The sequence below is a fragment of the Abramis brama genome, assembly GCF_963993115.1.
Source record: "Abramis brama genome assembly, chromosome: 5".
Lineage (NCBI taxonomy): Eukaryota > Metazoa > Chordata > Actinopteri > Cypriniformes > Leuciscidae > Abramis > Abramis brama.
The window spans coordinates 23,878,574-23,899,601 of NC_139967.1; the positions used below are offsets into that span (position 1 = coordinate 23,878,574).

Below are 21,028 nucleotides of genomic sequence, written 5' to 3' on the forward strand. Positions count from 1 at the left end.
TAATGTCATCAGGTCATGTCAGAGTGCAGTGCATTGCGAAACAGTTGTGGTTTGTTGACTATGAAAGACATGGTGATGCAAGTCAGGGAAAATGTACCACACCTGTTCTAAGTAATCTAGTGAAAAAACAAAAAAAAACAAAAGAGTAACTTGCTTGTACAAAACATGCATGCTTGAGACTTTTCCTGTCCTTCCTTTTCTGTGACACACACACACAAATACAGTGTACCAGATGTATTTATAGAAATAATCACCTCTAGATACCACATCAAACCACACAGCTGCATGTTTTATGGAACAAAAAATCATGTAAAATACTAAAGCCACAATGCAAAACCTGGATGGCATTTAAGCTTTTGTTTGACTAAGCTTATGTTCACACAGAACACATTTTCGCATTCCACTGCGCTGCTTTTGTTTTCTTTGTAAACACGTGTGCTAGACAGATATGTTTGACTGACTGACCATCTTTTGTCAAGCCTTTCTAAAAACACAGTCCAAACGTGTCTCTAGACCTTGCGTTTTTTGTTCATTCCACTGCCGTTTAAACAAAAATTCACTCTGTGTGAAAGGCCCCTTAAAGGAACACTCCACCGTTTTTTGAAATAGGGCTTATTCACCTTCTTTCCTACATTTAGATAGGTGGGCAAATGCATTTTTGTCTCAGTGCATGCATTGTTTTAGTTTGACAGGGTCGGCGCTAGCTTAGCTTAGCATAATGAATGAAATCCTTTGTTGCCAGCTAGCATGTCCTGAGTAAAAGTGATTAAACCCCCCCCCCCCCACCTAATTACTTCTTGTGGCCTGCGTATTCACAACGAGTACAAATAGCGATGCAGATTAACACTAGGCGATTTCCTAGGCACATATTGACTTGGGACTATATTAGGGGGAAGCACAGGCGAAGCATTGCTACTTGGGCGCAGAGATATCACGCCCAAGTAGCAGTGCTTCGCCTGTGCTTCCCCCTAATATAGTCCTTAATATATAAGTCAATATCTGCCTAGGAAATCGCCTAGTGTTAATCTGCATCGCTATTTGTACTCGTTGTGAATACGCAGGCCACAAGAAGTAATTAGGTGGGTGGTTTTTTTTATTTTTTCACTTTTACTCAGGACATGCTAGCTGGCAACAAAGGATTCCATTCATTATGCTAAGCTAAGCTAGCGCCGACCCTGTCAAACTAAAACAATGCATGCACTGAGACAAAAATGCATTTGCCCACCTATCTAAATGTAGGAAAGAAGGTGAATAAGCCCTATTTCAAAAAACGGTGGAGTGTTCCTTTAACGTAAAACACAACACTACAGTTGGTACTTGTTATACACTTTGTTTGGAACATAGTCCCAATAAAAAAAATCCATCGTTGAGCAGTTTCAAGAGTTTTCATGTCTTGTTAAGCATTTCAATATGGTTAAACTTTTTGCTGCTAAAGAGGCTTCATCCGGTGTGACATACTGTACAGCACATCAGCTCACATTCACACAGGAAGTCTCCTTGAAGCTCTGTTCGTGTGTCACCCCAAAATATTGTCCTTTGTGTCAGCAGCTTGGATCTTTAACCATTAGCGTACAGCCATAGTACGTATGAAACGTCAAACTATAACATGTGTTAGCATGTTTTTAAAAGAAATGAATACTTTTATTCAGCAATGATTAGGGATGTGCCTGAAGCTGAATATTAGTTTAGAAAGGAAACTACACATTCTACAGAGCCCCTAAAGGGACACGGTAATGGAAAAAATATATGAGATGGATTTTTGCGTTTGCAGGCATTAGGGAGACGCTATCAATATGCAGGAATTGAAATCGCTGTTGAATGCATGCTAGTTTTTTATTTTCATTTTCCAATTTACTCTGTGTAGGCTATAGGAAGCAGTGGTACTGACCACACATTTTACAAGAGAAGATATTTGTCAATAACGCTGCTCAGGGTCTGTTGAGACATCATCCTGCCAGTCATCACTTCTTACTAATGTCACGGTTCTGTTTAGCTTGTTTCATTTCCATGGACTTTTAGTTTATTTTCAGTCACATGTGTTCCTTAGTTCAGTTTCCCGCCACTCTTTCATTTATTATCACAGGTGTTTGTCATTATTTCCCTCATTTGCTTTGTATTTAAGTTGCAGCCTTTTCAGAGTTCATTTGTCCGGTCACAATGATGCTGAAAACTCAGCTTTGCCATCACAGGAATAAATTACTTTTTAAAAATACAGTGAGGAAAATAAGTATTTGAACACCCTGCTATTTTGCAAGTTCTCCCACTTAGAAATCATGGAGGGGTCTGAAATTGTCATCGTAGGTGCATGTCCACTGTGAGAGACATAATCTAAAAAAAAAATCCAGAAATCACAATGTATGATTTTTTAACTATTTATTTGTATGATACAGCTGCAAATAAGTATTTGAACACCTGAGAAAACCAATGTTAATATTTGGTACAGTAGCCTTTGTTTGCAATTACAGAGGTCAAACGTTTCCTGTAGTTTTTCACCAGGTTTGCACACACTGCAGGAGGGGATTTTGGCCCACTCCTCCACACAGATCTTCTCTAGATCAGTCAGGTTTCTGGGCTGTCGCTGAGAAACACAGAGTTTGAGCTCCCTCCAAAGATTCTCTATTGGGTTTAGGTCTGGAGACTGGCTAGGCCACGCCAGAACCTTGATATGCTTCTTACAGAGCCACTCCTTGGTTATCCTGGCTGTGTGCTTCGGGTCATTGTCATGTTGGAAGACCCAGCCTCGACCCATCTTCAATGCTCTAACTGAGGGAAGGAGGTTGTTCCCCAAAATCTCGCAATACATGGCCCCGGTCATCCTCTCCTTAATACAGTGCAGTCGCCCTGTCCCATGTGCAGAAAAACACCCCCAAAGCATGATGCTACCACCCCCATGCTTCACAGTAGGGATGGTGTTCTTGGGATGGTACTCATCATTCTTCTTCCTCCAAACACGTTTAGTGGAATTATGACCAAAAAGTTCTATTTTGGTCTCATCTGACCACATTACTTTCTCCCATGACTCCTCTGGATCATCCAAATGGTCATTGGCAAACTTAAGACGGGCCTTGACATGTGCTGGTTTAAGCAGGGGAACCTTCCGTGCCATGCATGATTTCAAACCATGACGTCTTAGTGTATTACCAACAGTAACCTTGGAAACGGTGGTCCCAGCTCTTTTCAGGTCATTGACCAGTTCCTCCCGTGTAGTTCTGGGCTGATTTCTCACCTTTCTTAGGATCATTGAGACCCCATGAGGTGAGATCTTGCATGGAGCCCCAGTCCGAGGGAGATTGACAGTCATGTTTAGCTTCTTCCATTTTCTAATGATTGCTCCAACAGTGGACCTTTTTTCACCAAGCTGCTTGGCAATTTCCCCGTAGCCCTTTCCAGCCTTGTGGAGGTGTACAATTTTGTCTCTAGTGTCTTTGGACAGCTCTTTGGTCTTGGCCATGTTAGTAGTTGGATTCTTACTGATTGTATGGGGTGGACAGGTGTCTTTATGCAGCTAACAACCTCAAACAGGTGCATCTAATTTAGGATAATAAATGGAGTGGAGGTGGACATTTTAAAGGCAGACTAACAGGTCTTTGAGGGTCAGAATTCTAGCTTATAGACAGGTGTTCAAATACTTATTTGCAGCTGTATCATACAAATAAATAGTTAAAAAATCATATATTGTGATTTCTGGATTTTTTTTTTTTTTAGATTATGTCTCTCACAGTGGACATGCACCTACGATGACAATTTCAGACCCCTCCATGATTTCCAAGTGGGAGAACTTGCAAAATAGCAGGGTGTTCAAATACTTATTTTCCTCACTGTATATTAAAATAGAAAACTGTTATTTTAAATTGTAGTAATATTTCAAAACATTATTGTTTCTTCTTTCAAAAACATTAAACAAATATTACCAACCCCAAAATTTGGAACGATTTTTCCCCATTTTTTTTTTTTTTAAATGTAAATCTTTTCATGTCTCTAGTAGGGCTGTTAAATATGAATGAATTGCATTAACTGCATGATACAGAGATTAACTAGATGTACCGCATGGCGGTACAAAATATGACCGCCGCTCAGGCCTGCACTGGCTTTCCACAAAAAGAAATGACGTGGAGCAATTTGGCTGTATTGCGTGTTTATGTATATACCTAAAAAAAGTAGTAGTATGTGCATGTCTATCTGTGTGTGTGTGTATGTGTGTGTGTTTGTGTGTGTGTGTGTCTGTGCGTGTATGTATGCGTGCGTACATGTGTGTGCGCGTGTGTGTTTGTGTGTGTGTCTGTGCATGTGGATTTGTATGTGTGTGTGTATGGGTGTGTGTCTGTGCGTGTGGATGTCAGTGTGTGTGCATGCTTGCGTTTGTTTGTATTCCTGCATGTGTGTGTGTGACAGTTAGGGTTGCCAACTTCAGAAAAGGAAAATGCGGGACAATCGTGGTTATTTATAGGAAAATGAGGGACACTCAAAATATTTGTACTGTATCACACAGTGTACGTCATTTCAGTGTCTGCAGTTAAGTTTGTGTTTAAAAGGTTATCAGACATAAACACATTTGTATTGCTTAACCTATTTATGTATTTAATTCTAAAAATAATTTTAATGTCATACATGAAAAAAGTCACATTACAAACAAACCATAGTTCAAAATAACAGCATTTATCTAAAATAGAAAGCTTTTTTAACATTATACACTAGGCTTACAGTTCAAAAGTTTGGGGTTAGTAAGATTATTTTTTGGGGAAAAAAATAAAGAAAGTAATTGCCTACTTTTATTCAGCAAGGATGCATTACATTAATCAAAAGTGACAGTTAAGATAATGTTACAAAAGCTTTCTATGTACTTTCTAAAAGCTTTAAAACATTAATAATAATCAGAAATGTTTTTTGAGCATATTATTCCCTCAGGTAGATTACATGTTTTCTTGCGTGGCTGGATGTTAGACTCATGAACAATAATCACGTTGTTTGCATTCGCCAAAATTGATTAGCCGAAATCAAAACGTGGACAGTGAAAGGAAATTACCGTTAGCGCGAGACGAGTCCGGCTTGAAGCGGAAGCGACCAGACGGCAGAGGATGTTCGCAAATCAAACAATGATTTGTCTCAAAACAGTGATTAAAAAAAGCTGTGATTGGATGATGACAGGTGTCGGTGATCATTCTCAAGTGTCGTGGTCAGCACTGCTGCTGTTGCTGTTGTATCAGTCAGTGGTTTATCAGCTTGTCAAAAAACGGGACACGGGAGGTCACGCAAGGGACAAATAAATTAGGCCCAAAATGCGGGACAACCTTAGTGACAGTATCATCCTAAACCAGCAACCCTTCGCTCAACACCACCATCTACAGGCCGATGAGTGTACAGTCACTAAATGTGCACATAAATGAATTTATTTTATACCCCCCCATGGATGAAATTCTACGAAACATAGCATACCCCCAGAGGATGTCAAGTTAATCATACACATGAAATATGGTGCAGTTCTGAACATCTCAACTGAAGATAGGGGCGATTAAAGCAGAATAATATTGCATTTTCATTTTTTATGGGAGGGGCGCAAATCACAAATGAGTGATTATGGGCTAGGTTGATGTGGGCCCTTAAGAGCAACATACCATAAAAATTTCTTCATCCTCGGTGCCACGGTTCAGGTAGTTATTTAGGAAAAACTGCATTTTTTGGGTTTGGGGGGGCCCAGCGCGGGGGGGGAGTGGCCCCCGGGGACCAAACGAAATTTTTCCGTAAAAGTCTAGTGGGGCTACATGCCCACCAAATTTCATGTTCCCCGGTGTTTCGGTGTCCCTGGTATCGTTGACGAAAAAATTCAGTAGATGACGAAAAAAAAAAAAAAAAAACTTTGACAATCGATTATGGGCTAGGTTGATGTGGGCCCTTAAGACCAACATACCATAAAAATTTCTTCATCCTCGGTGCCACGGTTCAGGTAGTTATTTAGGAAAAACTGCATTTTTTGGGTTTGGGGGGGCCCAGCGCGGGGGGGGAGTGGCCCCCGGGGACCAAACGAAATTTTTCCGTTAAAGTCTAGTGGGGCTACATGCCCACCAAATTTCATGTTCCCCGGTGTTTCGGTGTCCCTGGTATCGTTGACGAAAAATTCAGTAGATGACGAAAAAAAAAAAAAAAAAAAAACTTTGACAATCCCTATATGACCGCTTTCGCTAGCTACGCTAGCGGCGGTCATAATTAATGAAATGACAAGTTGAAACATTTGTTGACCGTAGCTAGTAAATTAAAACCTTTATGGCAGTAGCTAGATTCCATAAATGGGTAAATGACCTTGAATACACACACTTGAAGTAAGAGATATTTATGAGTGAGACGTTTTATAGTCAGGAAGTGTAGCAAAAGCAACATTTATGATAATGGATGCAATCTGAAACTGACTCAAAATTACAAACCTCAGTAGCACGGATTTTGCGTATAGGAATGTTCCCTATGTATATATCATCTCCCATAAAAACAGTCAGACTTACCCAGACTCTTCTTTCCAGTTCTCTTTGTCTTTGCTTTGGTGTGTTTTCAGAACCCGCTCCAACTCCTGAGGATGAGAGAGGGGAAGCTCTTTTACATTGTGTTTATGTACACATGTGCGTGCTTGTGGTGTCTTTGCCTGACAGATTAGAATTTTAAAAAACAAGTACGGAGTATGGATCTGTGTGAATGTTTATGCATACCTTTATACACGACACATAGGGTGCATTGTGCTGTAGATCTCCCTCAGACAGAGTGGCCTCTTCATCTGGATTTGGGTCAATAAAGTCATATGGGTCCTGATCTGCAAATAATTGACATGAGAACACTAAGGTGAGACACTTTCATTCCTGTAAAATTATACTGTAATTGCCAACTACATACAGTACCAGCAATATGATACTACTTCTCACAAACACCAAGAGGCTTTATTTGTTATTTTTTGTGAGGTTTCTAGGGATCAGTATATCATGACTGTAAAATAAGAAGTGGTGTCAATCAAAAGTCAACAAACAGAAAATGTGTTTTATCTCTTCAATGCACAATAGAATAAGTTAGTTCTGGTATGCAATGCAACAGCTAGTTCATTATGGTATGTATTCTAGGGAATAGGATTTGCATATTAGTATGTCATGACTGTAATCATAAGCAGTGGTGACAAACATAAGTGAACGAACAACATTATTACAGAAATACATGATATGTCAAGCCTTTCTGAATAAAGAAGTGAATTTGCGGCTATAGGTTCTAGTTTCTAATTCAGTTGGTTTAACAGCAAAACAACAACAACACATTTTTTTTTTTTTAAACACAAAAACCTTACCTCATAAACATGCATTTTGAAATATGCAATTAAAATTAGATTTTTGAAAATCACTTCTGGTGTGTGATTTGGTCTGTAGGTTACATCAAACACAAAGTGCTGTAGTATCTACACCGGAGTCTGAACTCACTCGCTTTTAGGGATGCACTGATTTTGAAATTGTGTCTGACATGTCTACACTACTGTTCAAACATTTGTGGTCAGTAAGATTTTCTATTGTTTTTTTAAAGAAGTCTCTTATGCTCACGAATGTTCCTTTCATTTGATCAAACTGAAATAATACTGCAATTTAAAGTAACTAAAGTAACTGTTTGAATATATTTTTAAAAATAATTTATTCCTGTGCTGGCAAAGCTGGATTTCCAGCATCATTACTTCAGTCTTCATTGTCACATGATCCTTCAGAAATATGATATGTCGATTTGCTGCTCAAGAAACATTTCTTATTATTGATTAACTTTAATGCTGAATAAAATTTAAACGAACAGTGTTATTAAACCATTTAATATATTTCTAAAAGCTTAACTTTAAGTAAGCATTAAATTATGACAACTCTTGGAATAGTTTAGCATGGTAATGGATATAACAATGTTAATGTATTTGGTCTTAGCGACGATAAGCAGAGGTAGAATACTGTCTCTTATCTTGGCATCATTACTATGGTATCTGATGGTACAAACAAATCCAAGTTTATTTCAGAGTGACAAAGCAGACAGCAGACTTGAGTATCTAATGTCATGACACAATTACTTCTATCAAAGAAATAAACAAATACACAATGTGAATAATAACCTATGGCCAATATTACTAATGCTGAAAGCACACCTTTGTTTGAGTCCAGCTTTGTGAGAAGTATGTGTGGGTCAGTCCGCGCGGTCTCAGACACTTGAGAGTGGAGACTCATTGTATCATCATCAGATGGCTGGGGAATGACAGACAGAACAGGAGTGAGAGAAAAGACAATAGAAGGGAAATAACATCTTTTTCTTTTTTTTGCCTCTGGCAAACTGTACAAGAGATTTATCAAAGTCCCTATATACGAGTGATGTGTTTTGTGTATTCTAGTCTTTGTATTTACTCAGTAATTGCTACTTGTTTTAGATCATCTTTCTTGAACATCCTTTCTTGAACAAGTTCCACAGGTGTGCACAGCCCCCCTAATTATGAGCTTAACTCACCCCACCTCAGGCCCTGGTATTAAGATATGTTTTGGTCGATCAGATTACAAGTAGACGAGTGAGAAACATTCCCGTTTACACCTGGTATTTAAATCTGTCTCGTTTGTCTACTATCAACCACTTCTGTCCTGCACTCAAAAAATGAATTTTTGGCTCTTGTTAAATTTAATACATTAAAATAATTAAATATTTTGTCACAACTTAATTTAATTGTGTTCAATCAACCTAATATATTTAAAACTGAAGTTTACTTACTTAATTTGTGTGAAAACTAACTGGGCAGTGGATCTGTAGTTCCCAGCATGCTTTGCAAGGGACTGCATTAGGAGGGTAAATTTAGGGATTAAAGTGTTATTTTATGTGTTTTTCTGTAATTGGAAAGATGTTGTTAGTTAATGTTAGTGTTTAATATTCATTTATGTCAGAAACTTAGAGGACTTTCTGTAATGTTTTTGAATTTTGTGGTTACCATTATGCAGAAGAGTGGCGACTGTGTTTAGTTTAGGGCTGTGGGCACTCAGTATACACTATACATGCATTAAATCTCTTTCGCAGACCTGCATAAATAATATTCAATATTACTCTGTGAAAGGTGGTTTTATTTAAATTGAACACTAGTAACTTCTATCATTGGAAATAACTGTAGAGTCAAATTAGCTAAAATTATAATGTTGGCAGGGCAAAAATTAAATGTAGTCAACCTGACAAAACTTTATCTAGCAGGAATGACTAATGGCGCTTTTCCACTACACAGTACCAGCTCGCCTCGGCTCGCCTCGACTCGACTCGGCTCTGTTTGGTTTTCCACTGTGTAAAAGTTGTACCTGTACCTGCTTCCAGGTACTTTTTTTCGTACCACCTCCGGCGAGGTTCTGAGCGAGCTGAGGCGATACTAAAATGTGACGTGAAAACATGGCAGACTGCTGATTGGTCAGAGAGAATCGTCACTATTCACTGCGTCATCATTGCACGCGCCAGACGGAGTATCCTGAATAAAAAACAGCAAAAACAAAAACATCCAAAAACAGCATACACTCGATTTCCTCCATTGTCCTGTGTGTGTGGATAGCGGGTGTGTCTCGCGCGTCTCACGTAAAAGATTAAGTCACGGCAGTTTCCTGCGACGTCGCTATGACGACCAGGTACTATTGTGGAGGTACTATCTGCAATGGAAAATGGAGCGAAAAGCAAAGCGAGCCGAGCTGAGGCGAGTTGAGTCGAGTCGAGCTGGTACTGGTAATGGAAAAGCGCCATAAATGAATTTAAGTTCATACAACAAGATTACAACAAATCATTTCAAACAAATTAGATTTTATTGGAAAAATGTAATTCATTTTCGTGGAAAAGTTCGTTCAACAGCTTATTTTTTTGGAGTGTGATTTCTTCAAGGGAGGGGTCTATGGGTGGGTATATGTTTGGGTTTTTCAGATCTTTTGATCTAATGGACAAAATAAGCTTGCGCAATTTACATATGAACGTGCCTGGAGACACCAGGAATGGTGAGAGAACATTGTGCTAGTACGTTATTGCGTCTTTAAACCAAACTCTTGTCTTCAGCCAACAAATTTAAATCCCGTCTGGCTAGCACGCTTCCATTCCATTCCATTCAGTGTTTACGCATTAGATCAGTAGGCGGAGAACAGGCGGCCTTTTGTTGCTGTTCGAACACATTCGACCACATGAGCGTTTACACTAATTCAATTCAATTCAATTCAAATTTATTTGTATAGCACTTTTCACAATACACATAGTCCACATTACAATTTAGAGTGATCTGTTATCAGAGGTAATTGTCTAAGTTATGAATTTCAGAAATGTACATATACAAAAAAAAAAAAAAAAAAAATCACAGTTAGCTAAAAATGTATTAATTTAAACAACGTAATAATTTAAGGCAGAAACAATGAGCTCATTGAAGTAATGAATACACTAAGAAATCAATCCGGTCTAATGCATTTTCGACTACCCCTGGAAGTGATCAGAAATGGACAAGCTCAAAACGTTTTAGACCCCCTTTACACCTGTATTTAGAGTTGTACACTTGTGATCCGATCGACCAAAACTCATCCTAATACCAGGTGTAAACAGGGCCTCAGTGTCTACTGTTTGGATTGTCAGGCAGAATTAATTCAAAACTTTTTTCTATTATATCAAGTGAAAATACTCAATATTTTAGCCGTTTGCAGTTCTAACTATATATGTGTACAACTAATGTTTGTGTGTGTTTACCTCTGTAGTCGACAGTCTTTTGTCACCGTTGTCACTGCCAATACCGGAGTCAGGGCCATGGTTTTTACTCGGATAAAAATCTTCCATACTAAACAAACAAACACATATTCATGTAAAACAAGAGACAAATAGACACACAACATCATTTCCCTTCACTACACAGTTGGATGAGGATAAATTCAATGAAATAATAATGAAACAATAACACACTTGAAAGATACAACACTTTTATACAATAGTCAATAGCGTAAATTTTATGTCCCGAAAATCCTCTTCTGTGCAAACTACTTACAGCACGGATTTTTGAGCTACCACTGATAGGTTTAAAAGATATGTACAGGCCTTCATTACTACTTAAAAGTCATCACGTTAGAACTACTGTAGCAATGATGGCTAGCAGCTAATCATTAAAAAGAAATTATTGGAGAAAGAAGGAATACTAAAGCTTTGTACAGACAGATAAAAAAAATCTTTTTAATCTACTGAAAAGCAAATTAAAAATAAAAAGTAATATTGTTGAATAGATATTGAATATCAAATTAATATATTAATTTGAGTAACATTTTAAACACAATTTGCCAGTTACTTTGCAATTGCTCCACCAACAAAATAGTCTCAAACTAATTCAAAGCAGAACCATTGCACAACTCCGAGAAACACAGAGGGGTTTCATTCCTGAATGAATCAGCATTTCTGAACAAATCCTTTGAATGAATAATAAAATGAATTGCTCACAAAAAAGTCACTTGTTTCTTAAATGAATCAGTGCTTTTGAACGGATGGTTTGAATTTAAACTCAATGACTCACTCTAATGTTTCTTTCCTTAATGAATCAGTGTTTAACAATTCAGTTGAGTGAATACATAAAGACGGACACCTGACAGTCGCTATGTACTGGCATGTAACCCGCAGAAAAGTCACTGTAAAATGCTTTATGTAAATCCTCAGGGCAGCAGGAAATGCCTCATTAGTTACAAACATATGTTGAAAACATGATTCATGGGGCTCTGAAAGTGCTGTTATTCATAGAACAAAGTGCCATTAACATAGAGGACAAAGCTGTAGTTCAGGGCTCCGAACCATTTCAAGGAATGAAAACTAAATTTTAACAGGAACATAAACAAAAATGAAATCAAGTTTAACCATTCTGAACAAAAACGCTTATTTTAAATTAACATTAACCAGTTCATAGTGCTATTTTATCGTTCTGTTTAATATTTGAATTTAGCAGTCAAACAATCATAAATTCAAATAAAACAGCTTAAATGCATGGCTTGTTCAAAGAACCAGTTCTTGATTTACCCTTGCACTGCAAACAAGCAGAGACAGTCTCCAAAATCTGTGCAGCACTTATGATTGAGGCGGGTGGTGCTACTGTATGAGGTTTTACCGACAGTTTGAGGATCCACTAGGGTTACGAGGTTTAGTCACAAGCTTTAGTATAAAGCTATTTAGTATAAAGTTCTATTCAAGGTCTGGTATAAAGTATAGGGGGAACAATTGGTAAAAAAATAACGTTATTAACCAGTATTTTTTCTAATAAAACTGTTTTCTGAACTGTAATGTTACAGAAGGAACGCAAAACAGAAATGTTAAAATACTGATTCTGCTCGGAGTGAACCAATTGATTTTTTTTAAGCCCTGCTGTAGTTACCTGTCTGTTAGCTGCTGAGGTAAGCAGCGCTTTCCCAAAGAAGGCAGGTCAAGTGTGTCTGGTTTTTTATCCAGGCGACATGCCTGCAGGTTTAAATACTTAAAGATGTGGATCTTTCCCTTCAGACAGATCTGAAAGCAAATAAGAAAATTAATCTAACATTACAAAACATCACAGAAATTACAGCCTCTGTAAAAGTGGATCAGTTGGATCAATGAAATGAATATTAGTTAATTAAAATAAATAAATGCTCTTTTTGAAATTTCTATTTAAAGAATCCTGGAAAAAAAAACTTTCAGTGTCCGCAAAAAAATATAAACTGTTTTCAACATAGATAATAATAAATGTTTCTTGAGCAGAAAATCAGCATATTAGAATGATTTCTGAAGGATCATGTGACACTGACGACTGGAGTAATGATGCTGTAAATTCAGCTTTGCCATCACATAAATAAATTACATTTTAAAATTCAAATGGAAGTTATTTTAAATTGTAACAACATTTAACGTTACTGTTTTATTGTATTTCTAATCAAATAAATGCAGCCTTGGTGAGCATAAGAGACTTCTTTCAAAACCTTTTTTTTTTTTTTTTTTTTTTTTAAATCGCACCACATACATAACAGACAGACATTATATTAAGTCAATATTCATTCTCATGTAAATATTCACATTAAGTCTAATGCAACAATTTATGTAGGATTGGATTTATTAAATTAGTTCAGCTTGTGTTTCATAAAAACAAGCTAAATAACCTTTTTTTTCTTCTTTTTTTTAACACTTTTTACACTGCAGTGTTTTTGACTGAAGTATGTTTTCTACAGATCTCTATGAATTCTCTATGAAATGTCATATTTCTGGGTTTTGTCCATGAGAATTTGTTCATTTCTCACAAAGGAAATTCATTGGTAGCAGCAGCAATCAAATGCAATCTATCATTATTATGTTTACAGTGGACAGGGTTGAGAATCTGTTGTCTAAGAGGGCAAATATAAAGAAGACGGATAAAATATTCTGATGCAGTCCATTATCATATTCATGAAACACATGGGGCTCTCTCTCTCTCTCTCTCTCTCTCTCTCTCTCTCATTTCCCAGGAAAAAACTAAACAGACCAAAGAACATTCCAAATAAATCCAAAATTAATTTCAGTCAAGGGAAGAACATGCTGAGCTTCACAACTGCGTGTCTGAGCAAGACAAGCCATAGACAGGGAAAACATGATCTTTTATTTTTTATCAACTTATCAGAGAGAACAAAAAGTTAAGCATTTCTCGTGAAGAGGAAGATGAAGAGGACAAAGGACCAAACCAACAGCTCACATTTCCTAAAACGTGAAGGACAATATGCTGATGAGATAAAATCTGAGCGTTCAGAACACAGTTTTTTCATAATGCTGTGACTAGAACAACGTAATCCTGCACGTCATCACACCACACCCTCTGTGAAATGAAGCAATAAGCCCCACGAAGCTGTTTTACAGTGGATTTAGAACAGCTAAGGGCCGTTGTTGGGCACGACACGGAGCGGAAAACCCCCTAGGCCCCGATCACACCAAACGCGTTTTTCAGGTTGGAAAACGCAGCACTGCCCTATCACACAGAACAAGCAGTGCGTTTATGTTGCTAGGCAACCACTGAAACAGTTGTCCTGTCAGTCAAGTAAACGTCAAATCAGCCTTTTATTGACTTTATTTATTTTCTGTTAACATTGTGGTAGTTACGGTTCGTGAAGTCGTTAAGCTCCTGGTAACCTGTGAGAGCACCACATAGGCGGCTGCATATATGGAAAAAAAAATACCTAACCCTAAAAAAATTATAACAAAAGGTTTCTCAGCTGTTTTTTGTAGTATTAGGTGTCCTTAATAACATACAAAAAGTTTACCAAAGTTTGACCACTAGAAAGGTGTAATTTTCAAGATGGTGTCCAAGATGGGCAGGAAGCCCTTAAAATGTCCAAACTCCTTCATCATTTGACCTAGCCAAGTAATCTTGGTGCCTAACTCCATGTTTTCTGGGTCTATGAATCCATTGGACTTGTCTAAATTGCACTGACATGATTACATACTTATGGAATACATGATTTTGTGAGATTACTGTAAAGTTTTATCTTTGTTTGGGGTGAACCAGAGATGTAAACGATTTAGCCTTTGTCATGTAACTCCTACTCAGCACGTGTTTTTGGACACAGACTTGACATTCAATGTAAAAGTTATTGCACCCAAAAGTAGCTTAAATTGGAGATGTATAACTTTGATCATAAACAACTCTGAATTAGCCCGAACAGAGGCCTGTGTGTGAACCCTCTAAAATGGTCACTCATTTCAATTTGAATAAGGTAATACATATGTAATGCATCCTCTATATATGTTTTTGAGTATAAAGGTGGCATTATACTAAACCTCAGGTTTAGTAAAATTCAGGTAAACCTTCAGACTTGAACCGTGGTTTCTTCAGCCGCTACTTCCTCGTCCCAAAGAAGGATGGGGTCTGCGTCCCATTTTTCCCTTTACAAAGGGAAGTTCAAGATGCTGTCGTTGAAAACTATCCTGGCACAGATTCGAACAGGGGACTGGTTCGTCACCGTGGACCTGAAGGACGCCTATTACCACATCCAGGTCATTCCATGGCACAGGAAGTTCCTCCGGTTCGCCTTTGGGGGAAAGACGTATCAGTATCGGGTCCTTCCATTTGGTCTAGCTCTGGCTCCGCGGACGTTCTCCAAGTGCATGGATGCAGCTCTGGCCCCCTTGAGGCTCCAGGGCATCCGTGTGCTAAATTATCTAGACGACTGGCTCATTCTAGCTCATTCCAGAGAGTTGGTGTGTCGTCACAGGGACGTCCTTCTCCACCACCTCCGGTCTCTTGGGCTCAGGTTGAATGCTCAGAAAAGTGTCTTAACTCCTTCTCAGCAGACCACTTTCCTGGGTGTCTAACTCGATTCTCTCTTGATGCAGGCCCGTCTGGCCCCTGCTCGAGTTTCCAGTCTCCGTGCGTGCTTGGCCCGTTTCACGCTCAGCCATCATGTAGCGGTGGGCATATGTCGCAGGCTTCTGGGGCTCATGGCAGCAGCCTCTCCTGTGCTGCCCTTGGGTCTCCTTCATATGAGACCATTCCTGTGGTGGATGAAACTCAGGGGCATCCGCCATTCTTTGTCTGCATTCCGCCTGCTGAGAGTGTCGCAAGATGGTCAAGATGGGTGTACTTTGCCGTCGCCAGGTTGTCATGACGGACGCCTCTTTGACTGGTTGGGGTGCGGTCTTCAAGGGCAGACCGGCGTGCGGTGTTTGGACGGGCGAGCTTCTCTCGTGGCACATAAATTGCCTCAAGTTGCAAGCCACAAATGGCAGTTGCGCAGTAATACTAATGTAATGCGGTCACAGGTGTATGTTTGTTGAGTAATTTACAACGGCTTCGTACGCGGCTCAACCAATCAGAATCAAGGACTGGAACTATCCGTTTTATAACAAGAATTTTATCGTTTGATTTACTGCCCACCACAGGTACAGCAGCATGTGTCAAGCAAGAACAACACTGGAACTTGGGTTAAGTGCATTGCTTAAGGACAGTGTGACGGCTGATGGGCCCCATGGATCCTTGCAATAATCAAACTGGAAAATGAAAAGTGTGGTTTGGTTAGGGCTGTGACGATGTGACGAACAGGTTCGCTGTGTTTTCGGGGGGAGGGGGGTTGAGTGGTTGAGTAGCCCATTTATTTAGGCAAATAATACACAATGCAGAAATTATGCTTGAAATGTGATTCAAACTTTCGAAGTTCACTAAAATTTAAACGCTACAAAGTCCTTGAACATCTAAGACAATCAAACCAAGTTTAATTATATTTCTCCAGAAAGATAAATGTGTCGTCACATGATCCCTCAGAAATCATTCTAATATGCTGATTTGCTGCTCAAGAAACTTTTCTTATTATTATCAATGTTGAAAACAGTTAGGAAAATTGTGGACTCTGTAAAGCCCCTTTCACACAGAGATTCCAGAAAATACACGGATAAAGTGACCCGGGATTTGACCCGGGTTCGTTTGATTTTGGTTCATTCACACTGCCAGTGATTTTCCGGAATCAGGTGTTCACACACAACCCGTAAAAATCCCGTAAAGACACGTGACATCGATGTGACTTGTAATCTCAGCAGCGTCTTAAGTTTGCTTATGAGCTGCGATCTCTCTCTCTCTCTCTCTCTAGAGAGAGAGAGAAACCACGCTTGTGCATTTTTTTACTTGCGCATTACGTACCGTTTCACATCTGGCAAACGATCCCGGCTTCAGCGTCATCACTACGACACGGCATTATTACGGCTTTTGTTCACACAGCGCGCGTTCCGGGACTGAACACGGCAATGTTACTAGGTCCCCAACCCGGCATCGATCCCGGCATAAATCCCGGGTCGAGTTTGCGTTCACACAGAAGGCGCTCTGGCAATTTGCCGGCAATTTCCCGGGTTCAAATCGCTGTGTGAAAGGGGCTTAATAGTGTTTTTTTCAGGACTTTTTATTTTATTTTTTGAGGGGGCATTCCTATATGGTACCCTAATGCTGGGTACACTCCAAAAGATAATCGGGCTGATTTTGGGCCGATTTCCCCCCTTCCGACAATCCTAGCTATGTCCCGACTATCTTGATGGTTCAACAGATTATCTTATCAGATTTTCCCTTGGTGTGAGGTGTGTTAAGAGTTTCCGAACCTGCTCGGAAGAACGTCGGAGCCGCCCCGATCGCGAATCTTAAATATTCAACATGTTTCATATTTACGATCAGAAATCCTGATGTGTGGGGGGAACCCCGAGGACAAATGCGCGCACGTTCTGGAGATTATCACGTGAAACAAAACAATATCCAATCAGAAAGCGAGATGATGGAAGACACGGTCATTCTCACATACACACACTTGCGGGAAGCTGAGTGTTAAGGGTTTAGTGAGGTTCTATAGAGGGATTAAATAACTTTATCTAAAGAGACAATAAATCCAATAAAGAATAAAAGACAATAAAGAATGAATATATTTCTGTATAAAAGGTTATATATAATGGTGGGTACAATGGTTTTTTCACGTGAATTTTCTGTGAAAATCATTCCAAACACCATCATCGCAATTTCTTCCTGCATATCATCCGCCATGCTTATTCTAAAGTTTCGCGAGATTTTTCGAGATTTCCTGTGTTCACAGTCGAGACTCTGGTTGAAAATCTGTTCGTGTGTGGTGTGCTGTCTTTGTCACATCATGGCACACCACACACTATAGGAGCAAAACGCTTAAATCTAGGATTTTTTGTCCTCATGTTTGTGGTCTATCACATTTTGAAAATCTTATGATATAAAAAATCTTTTGGTGTGTACCCAGCATAAGTAAGATTAGAAAAAAAGTTAATACCATCATTATTGCATCAATATGCTTGATATTTTACTGTATGTATTTTGCAATATCAGCCACTGGATGGCGCCAACAGAAAAGAAATTACCAACAGACAGGAACAACAATCAAGCAAGTCTTCAGCTTCAGCGCCACACATGTGAAGAGATGCACAGTAACAGAGGAGTACTACTGAAATACCTGGGCGGGAGGAGACTGCATGGGGTTGTTGTCAAGAACGATGTGCTGTAACTGCTTAAGTTTGCGGTAAGATATGGGAATCTCAGTGATCTTATTACAAGAGAAATCCAATCTGATCAACGGCAGATGAGACAATTCTGAGAGAAAGAGAGTAAAGGAGAAAGAAAGGGGAAAACTAAAGATATAATGAGAAATGCCTTCCTATCTCAAAGTAAGTAGCATAACTAGCATAAACACTAAATGTGTTGAATGTGAATTTATATCCAGCTAAGCTTTTGTAGTTTTATCTGATTGATGCTTCTGTTGATATAGGATCTGTCTTTTTCTGTGTCTGTACCATCTGGTAACACTTGTAGCCAGTTTCTTCGTATGTTGAGCTCTCGTAGCGCGAGTAGTTTCCCCATATGAGCAGGAAGCACCTGGATCTCATTACAGCTGATGTCCTGAACACAGAAAACGCATGAACTGTGTATATACGAACATATCATATACAATAATTACACGTGTATTTTCACATACTGACCAGTTCCATGAGGTCTTTGGCCTTTCCGATCTCCTCAGGAATAGACAGGAGTTTATTGTTGCTGACCACAAGCACTTTCAGAGGAAGAATGAAGAGATACTTGGGGAGAACGGACAGCTGATTTCGACTGAAAACATCAAAACACAAGGATTAGGTTTAATAGTCTATCAATAAATACTATTTAATACCATCTCTCACTTTCTTTAATGAGGAAACCCCCACAACAGCTGAAAGAAATTAAAGCTCTTACAGTTGCTGGACATAAATACACTACTGTTCAGTGGTTTTGAGGCTGGTAAGATTTTTTTATGTGTTTGAAAGAAGTCTCTGCAGCCTCACCAAGGCTTTTGATGAAAAGAAATTTACCAAAATTTATTTGAGAAAAAATATTGTGAAATATTACTACAAAATTAAAGTAAATGTTTTCAATTGTAATATATTTTAAAATGTAATTTATCCATGTGATGCCAAAGCTGTATTTTTAGCATCATTACTCCAGTCTTCAGTGTCACATGATCCTTCAGAAATCATTCTAATATGCTGATTTGATGCTCAAGAAACATTTATTATTATTATCAATGTTGAAAACAGTTGTTCTGCTTATTTGGATACCACAATGCATTTTTTTTTTTTCAACATTCTTTCGCTGAATAGAAAGAACAGCATTTATTTGGAATAAATTATTTTGCAACATTATAAATGCATCTTTACTGAATAAAAATATTAATTTATTTAAAAAAACAACAACTTACTGACCCAAACAAGCTGCGGAAAATTCTGAGTTGGAACCGAAGTATTACATTACATTTTAAAATATATTAAAATAGAAAGATTATTATTAGTTATTTTAAATTGTAATTATATTTCACAATGTTAGTTTTTACTGTATTTTTGATTAAATAAACACAGCCTTGGTGAGCACAAAGTTTACTTGACAACAATTGCATCTGCAGTCGATTCCAATGCATTTCTTTGGGTCTGAATTTGTTTTAAAAGCAGTTTCAGTCAAAAGACATTATTTTTATAACAGCTTGATCAACAACAGCATAATAGACAGATGTCAAGATAGTCTTAGAAATAGATTAATTATAATGAGATGTTAAAGGGGAGGTTCGGAGTAATTTCAACCTAGGGTGAAAACTAGAGTGACCTCGACATCTGGGTTAGCAGTAGCATGAGCCGTCAGGCAAGCGTTATTTAAATAAACTCCTGATGTACTTACAAACTTTCCAATGCCTCGTTTTATGAGTACAGAACCTATTTTTACTACTGTATAAGTTTGGTACCATTCTGGGCATTATTAGTGGGGTAATTTACAAGATACAACCTTGGATCCATTAGCGCTTTCACTAAGCCATTCAGCTGATATCTCTAAATAAGCTCTAACTTTAATAATGTTCGACCAAGGGAAAAAAAGCTTCTCGGGGGGTGTTTGGCTCGAGGTCATGGTGCAAAAGACCCTAGGTTGAAATTACTCCGAACCATCCCTTTAACAGACAAAGACAAAGTGTGGGTGTTACCTGATGTTCAGGTAGGTGAGCATCTGTAGGTTTATAATGGCCTCTGGAATGGCCTTTATGCAGTTGTGATAGAGGTTTAAAGACTCCAGCGGCGCAAACATACAAACTTCTGGAGGGAGTTCACAAAAGCGGTTTTTCGACAAATCTGTAAAGAAAAAGATAAATTAAAGTCAGTTTAACATGGCAAATAAGTATACTGTGAACATTTTCAACTGAAAGATACACACATTTACAAATTAATAATGCATGCTAGTGTACTGCACATCCAAACAAACAGGAAGTTTGAAGCCCCTGTTACTCAGGAAATGTCTACAGGTAGAATGACTGAATAATTTAATAATTAATTTGTTGATTAATCTGATCTCTAGGAGTTTCACCTTATCAGACATTGACAAAGCAGCAGTGTAACAAACACACACACACACACACACACACACACACACAGAGAGAATGCAAGAGAGAGAGATTAAGACAGGTAATTATTGATTTGTCAAGGCAGTCAATTTAATTCAGATGCAGTGTGAAGAGCTCCGTCACAAGCTCTGCTGATGTGACACCTAACAAAAAACGGCTGAGATTCACAACAGTGAAATGAATGTGACCCACTCACTTTTAATTAAAAGAAATGGTCAAAAGAAATTATCACATTGAAAATATGTTTAAATGCAATTCCACAACAGTTAGTCAGTTAACAGTTAGCAGATAGTCAGTTATACTTTCTTGCCAGTTACATCATTATGCCATTAGGTGGCGACAAGTGACTTATAGATTTTTTTTATTTTTTTTTATTTTTTTTTTTATTCAACTTTCATAAAAGCTTACAATGACATTTAACATCAAACATAAGCCAAACAGATATTGGGGAAAGCATATAACAGATCTTACATTGTAAAGAGTAAAACATTAAATTCTACAAATTGTTTTTTTGTTTTTTTCAATATAAGAGGTCTTATTGAATCATACTCAAATGATTTGTTCAAACACACTGAATCATGATGAATGTGTTGCTTTGAGACAGTTAATGGTTCATCATGCATTGGCTTCAT

The 21,028-nt window shown here is 38.3% G+C and overlaps 1 protein-coding gene across 7 annotated transcripts in view; it reads right to left on the reverse strand.

The window, feature by feature from the left end:
- lrch2 (leucine-rich repeats and calponin homology (CH) domain containing 2) overlaps nt 1-21,028 on the reverse strand; it is a 106,327-nt gene that overhangs the window by 65,058 nt on the left and 20,241 nt on the right. For all 7 annotated transcript variants that reach the window (XM_084114381.1, XM_084114382.1, XM_084114380.1 and 4 more), the window contains exons 2-10: nt 19,983-20,127; nt 18,463-18,589; nt 18,277-18,382; nt 17,940-18,076; nt 12,374-12,504; nt 10,720-10,807; nt 8,138-8,234; nt 6,693-6,793; nt 6,492-6,556 (exon numbers count right to left, since the gene is read on the reverse strand). In XM_084114381.1, coding sequence (XP_083970507.1) covers nt 6,492-6,556; nt 6,693-6,793; nt 8,138-8,234; nt 10,720-10,807; nt 12,374-12,504; nt 17,940-18,076; nt 18,277-18,382; nt 18,463-18,589; nt 19,983-20,127 — 997 coding nt within the window. The remainder of the gene's footprint in view (nt 1-6,491; nt 6,557-6,692; nt 6,794-8,137; nt 8,235-10,719; nt 10,808-12,373; nt 12,505-17,939; nt 18,077-18,276; nt 18,383-18,462; nt 18,590-19,982; nt 20,128-21,028) is intronic.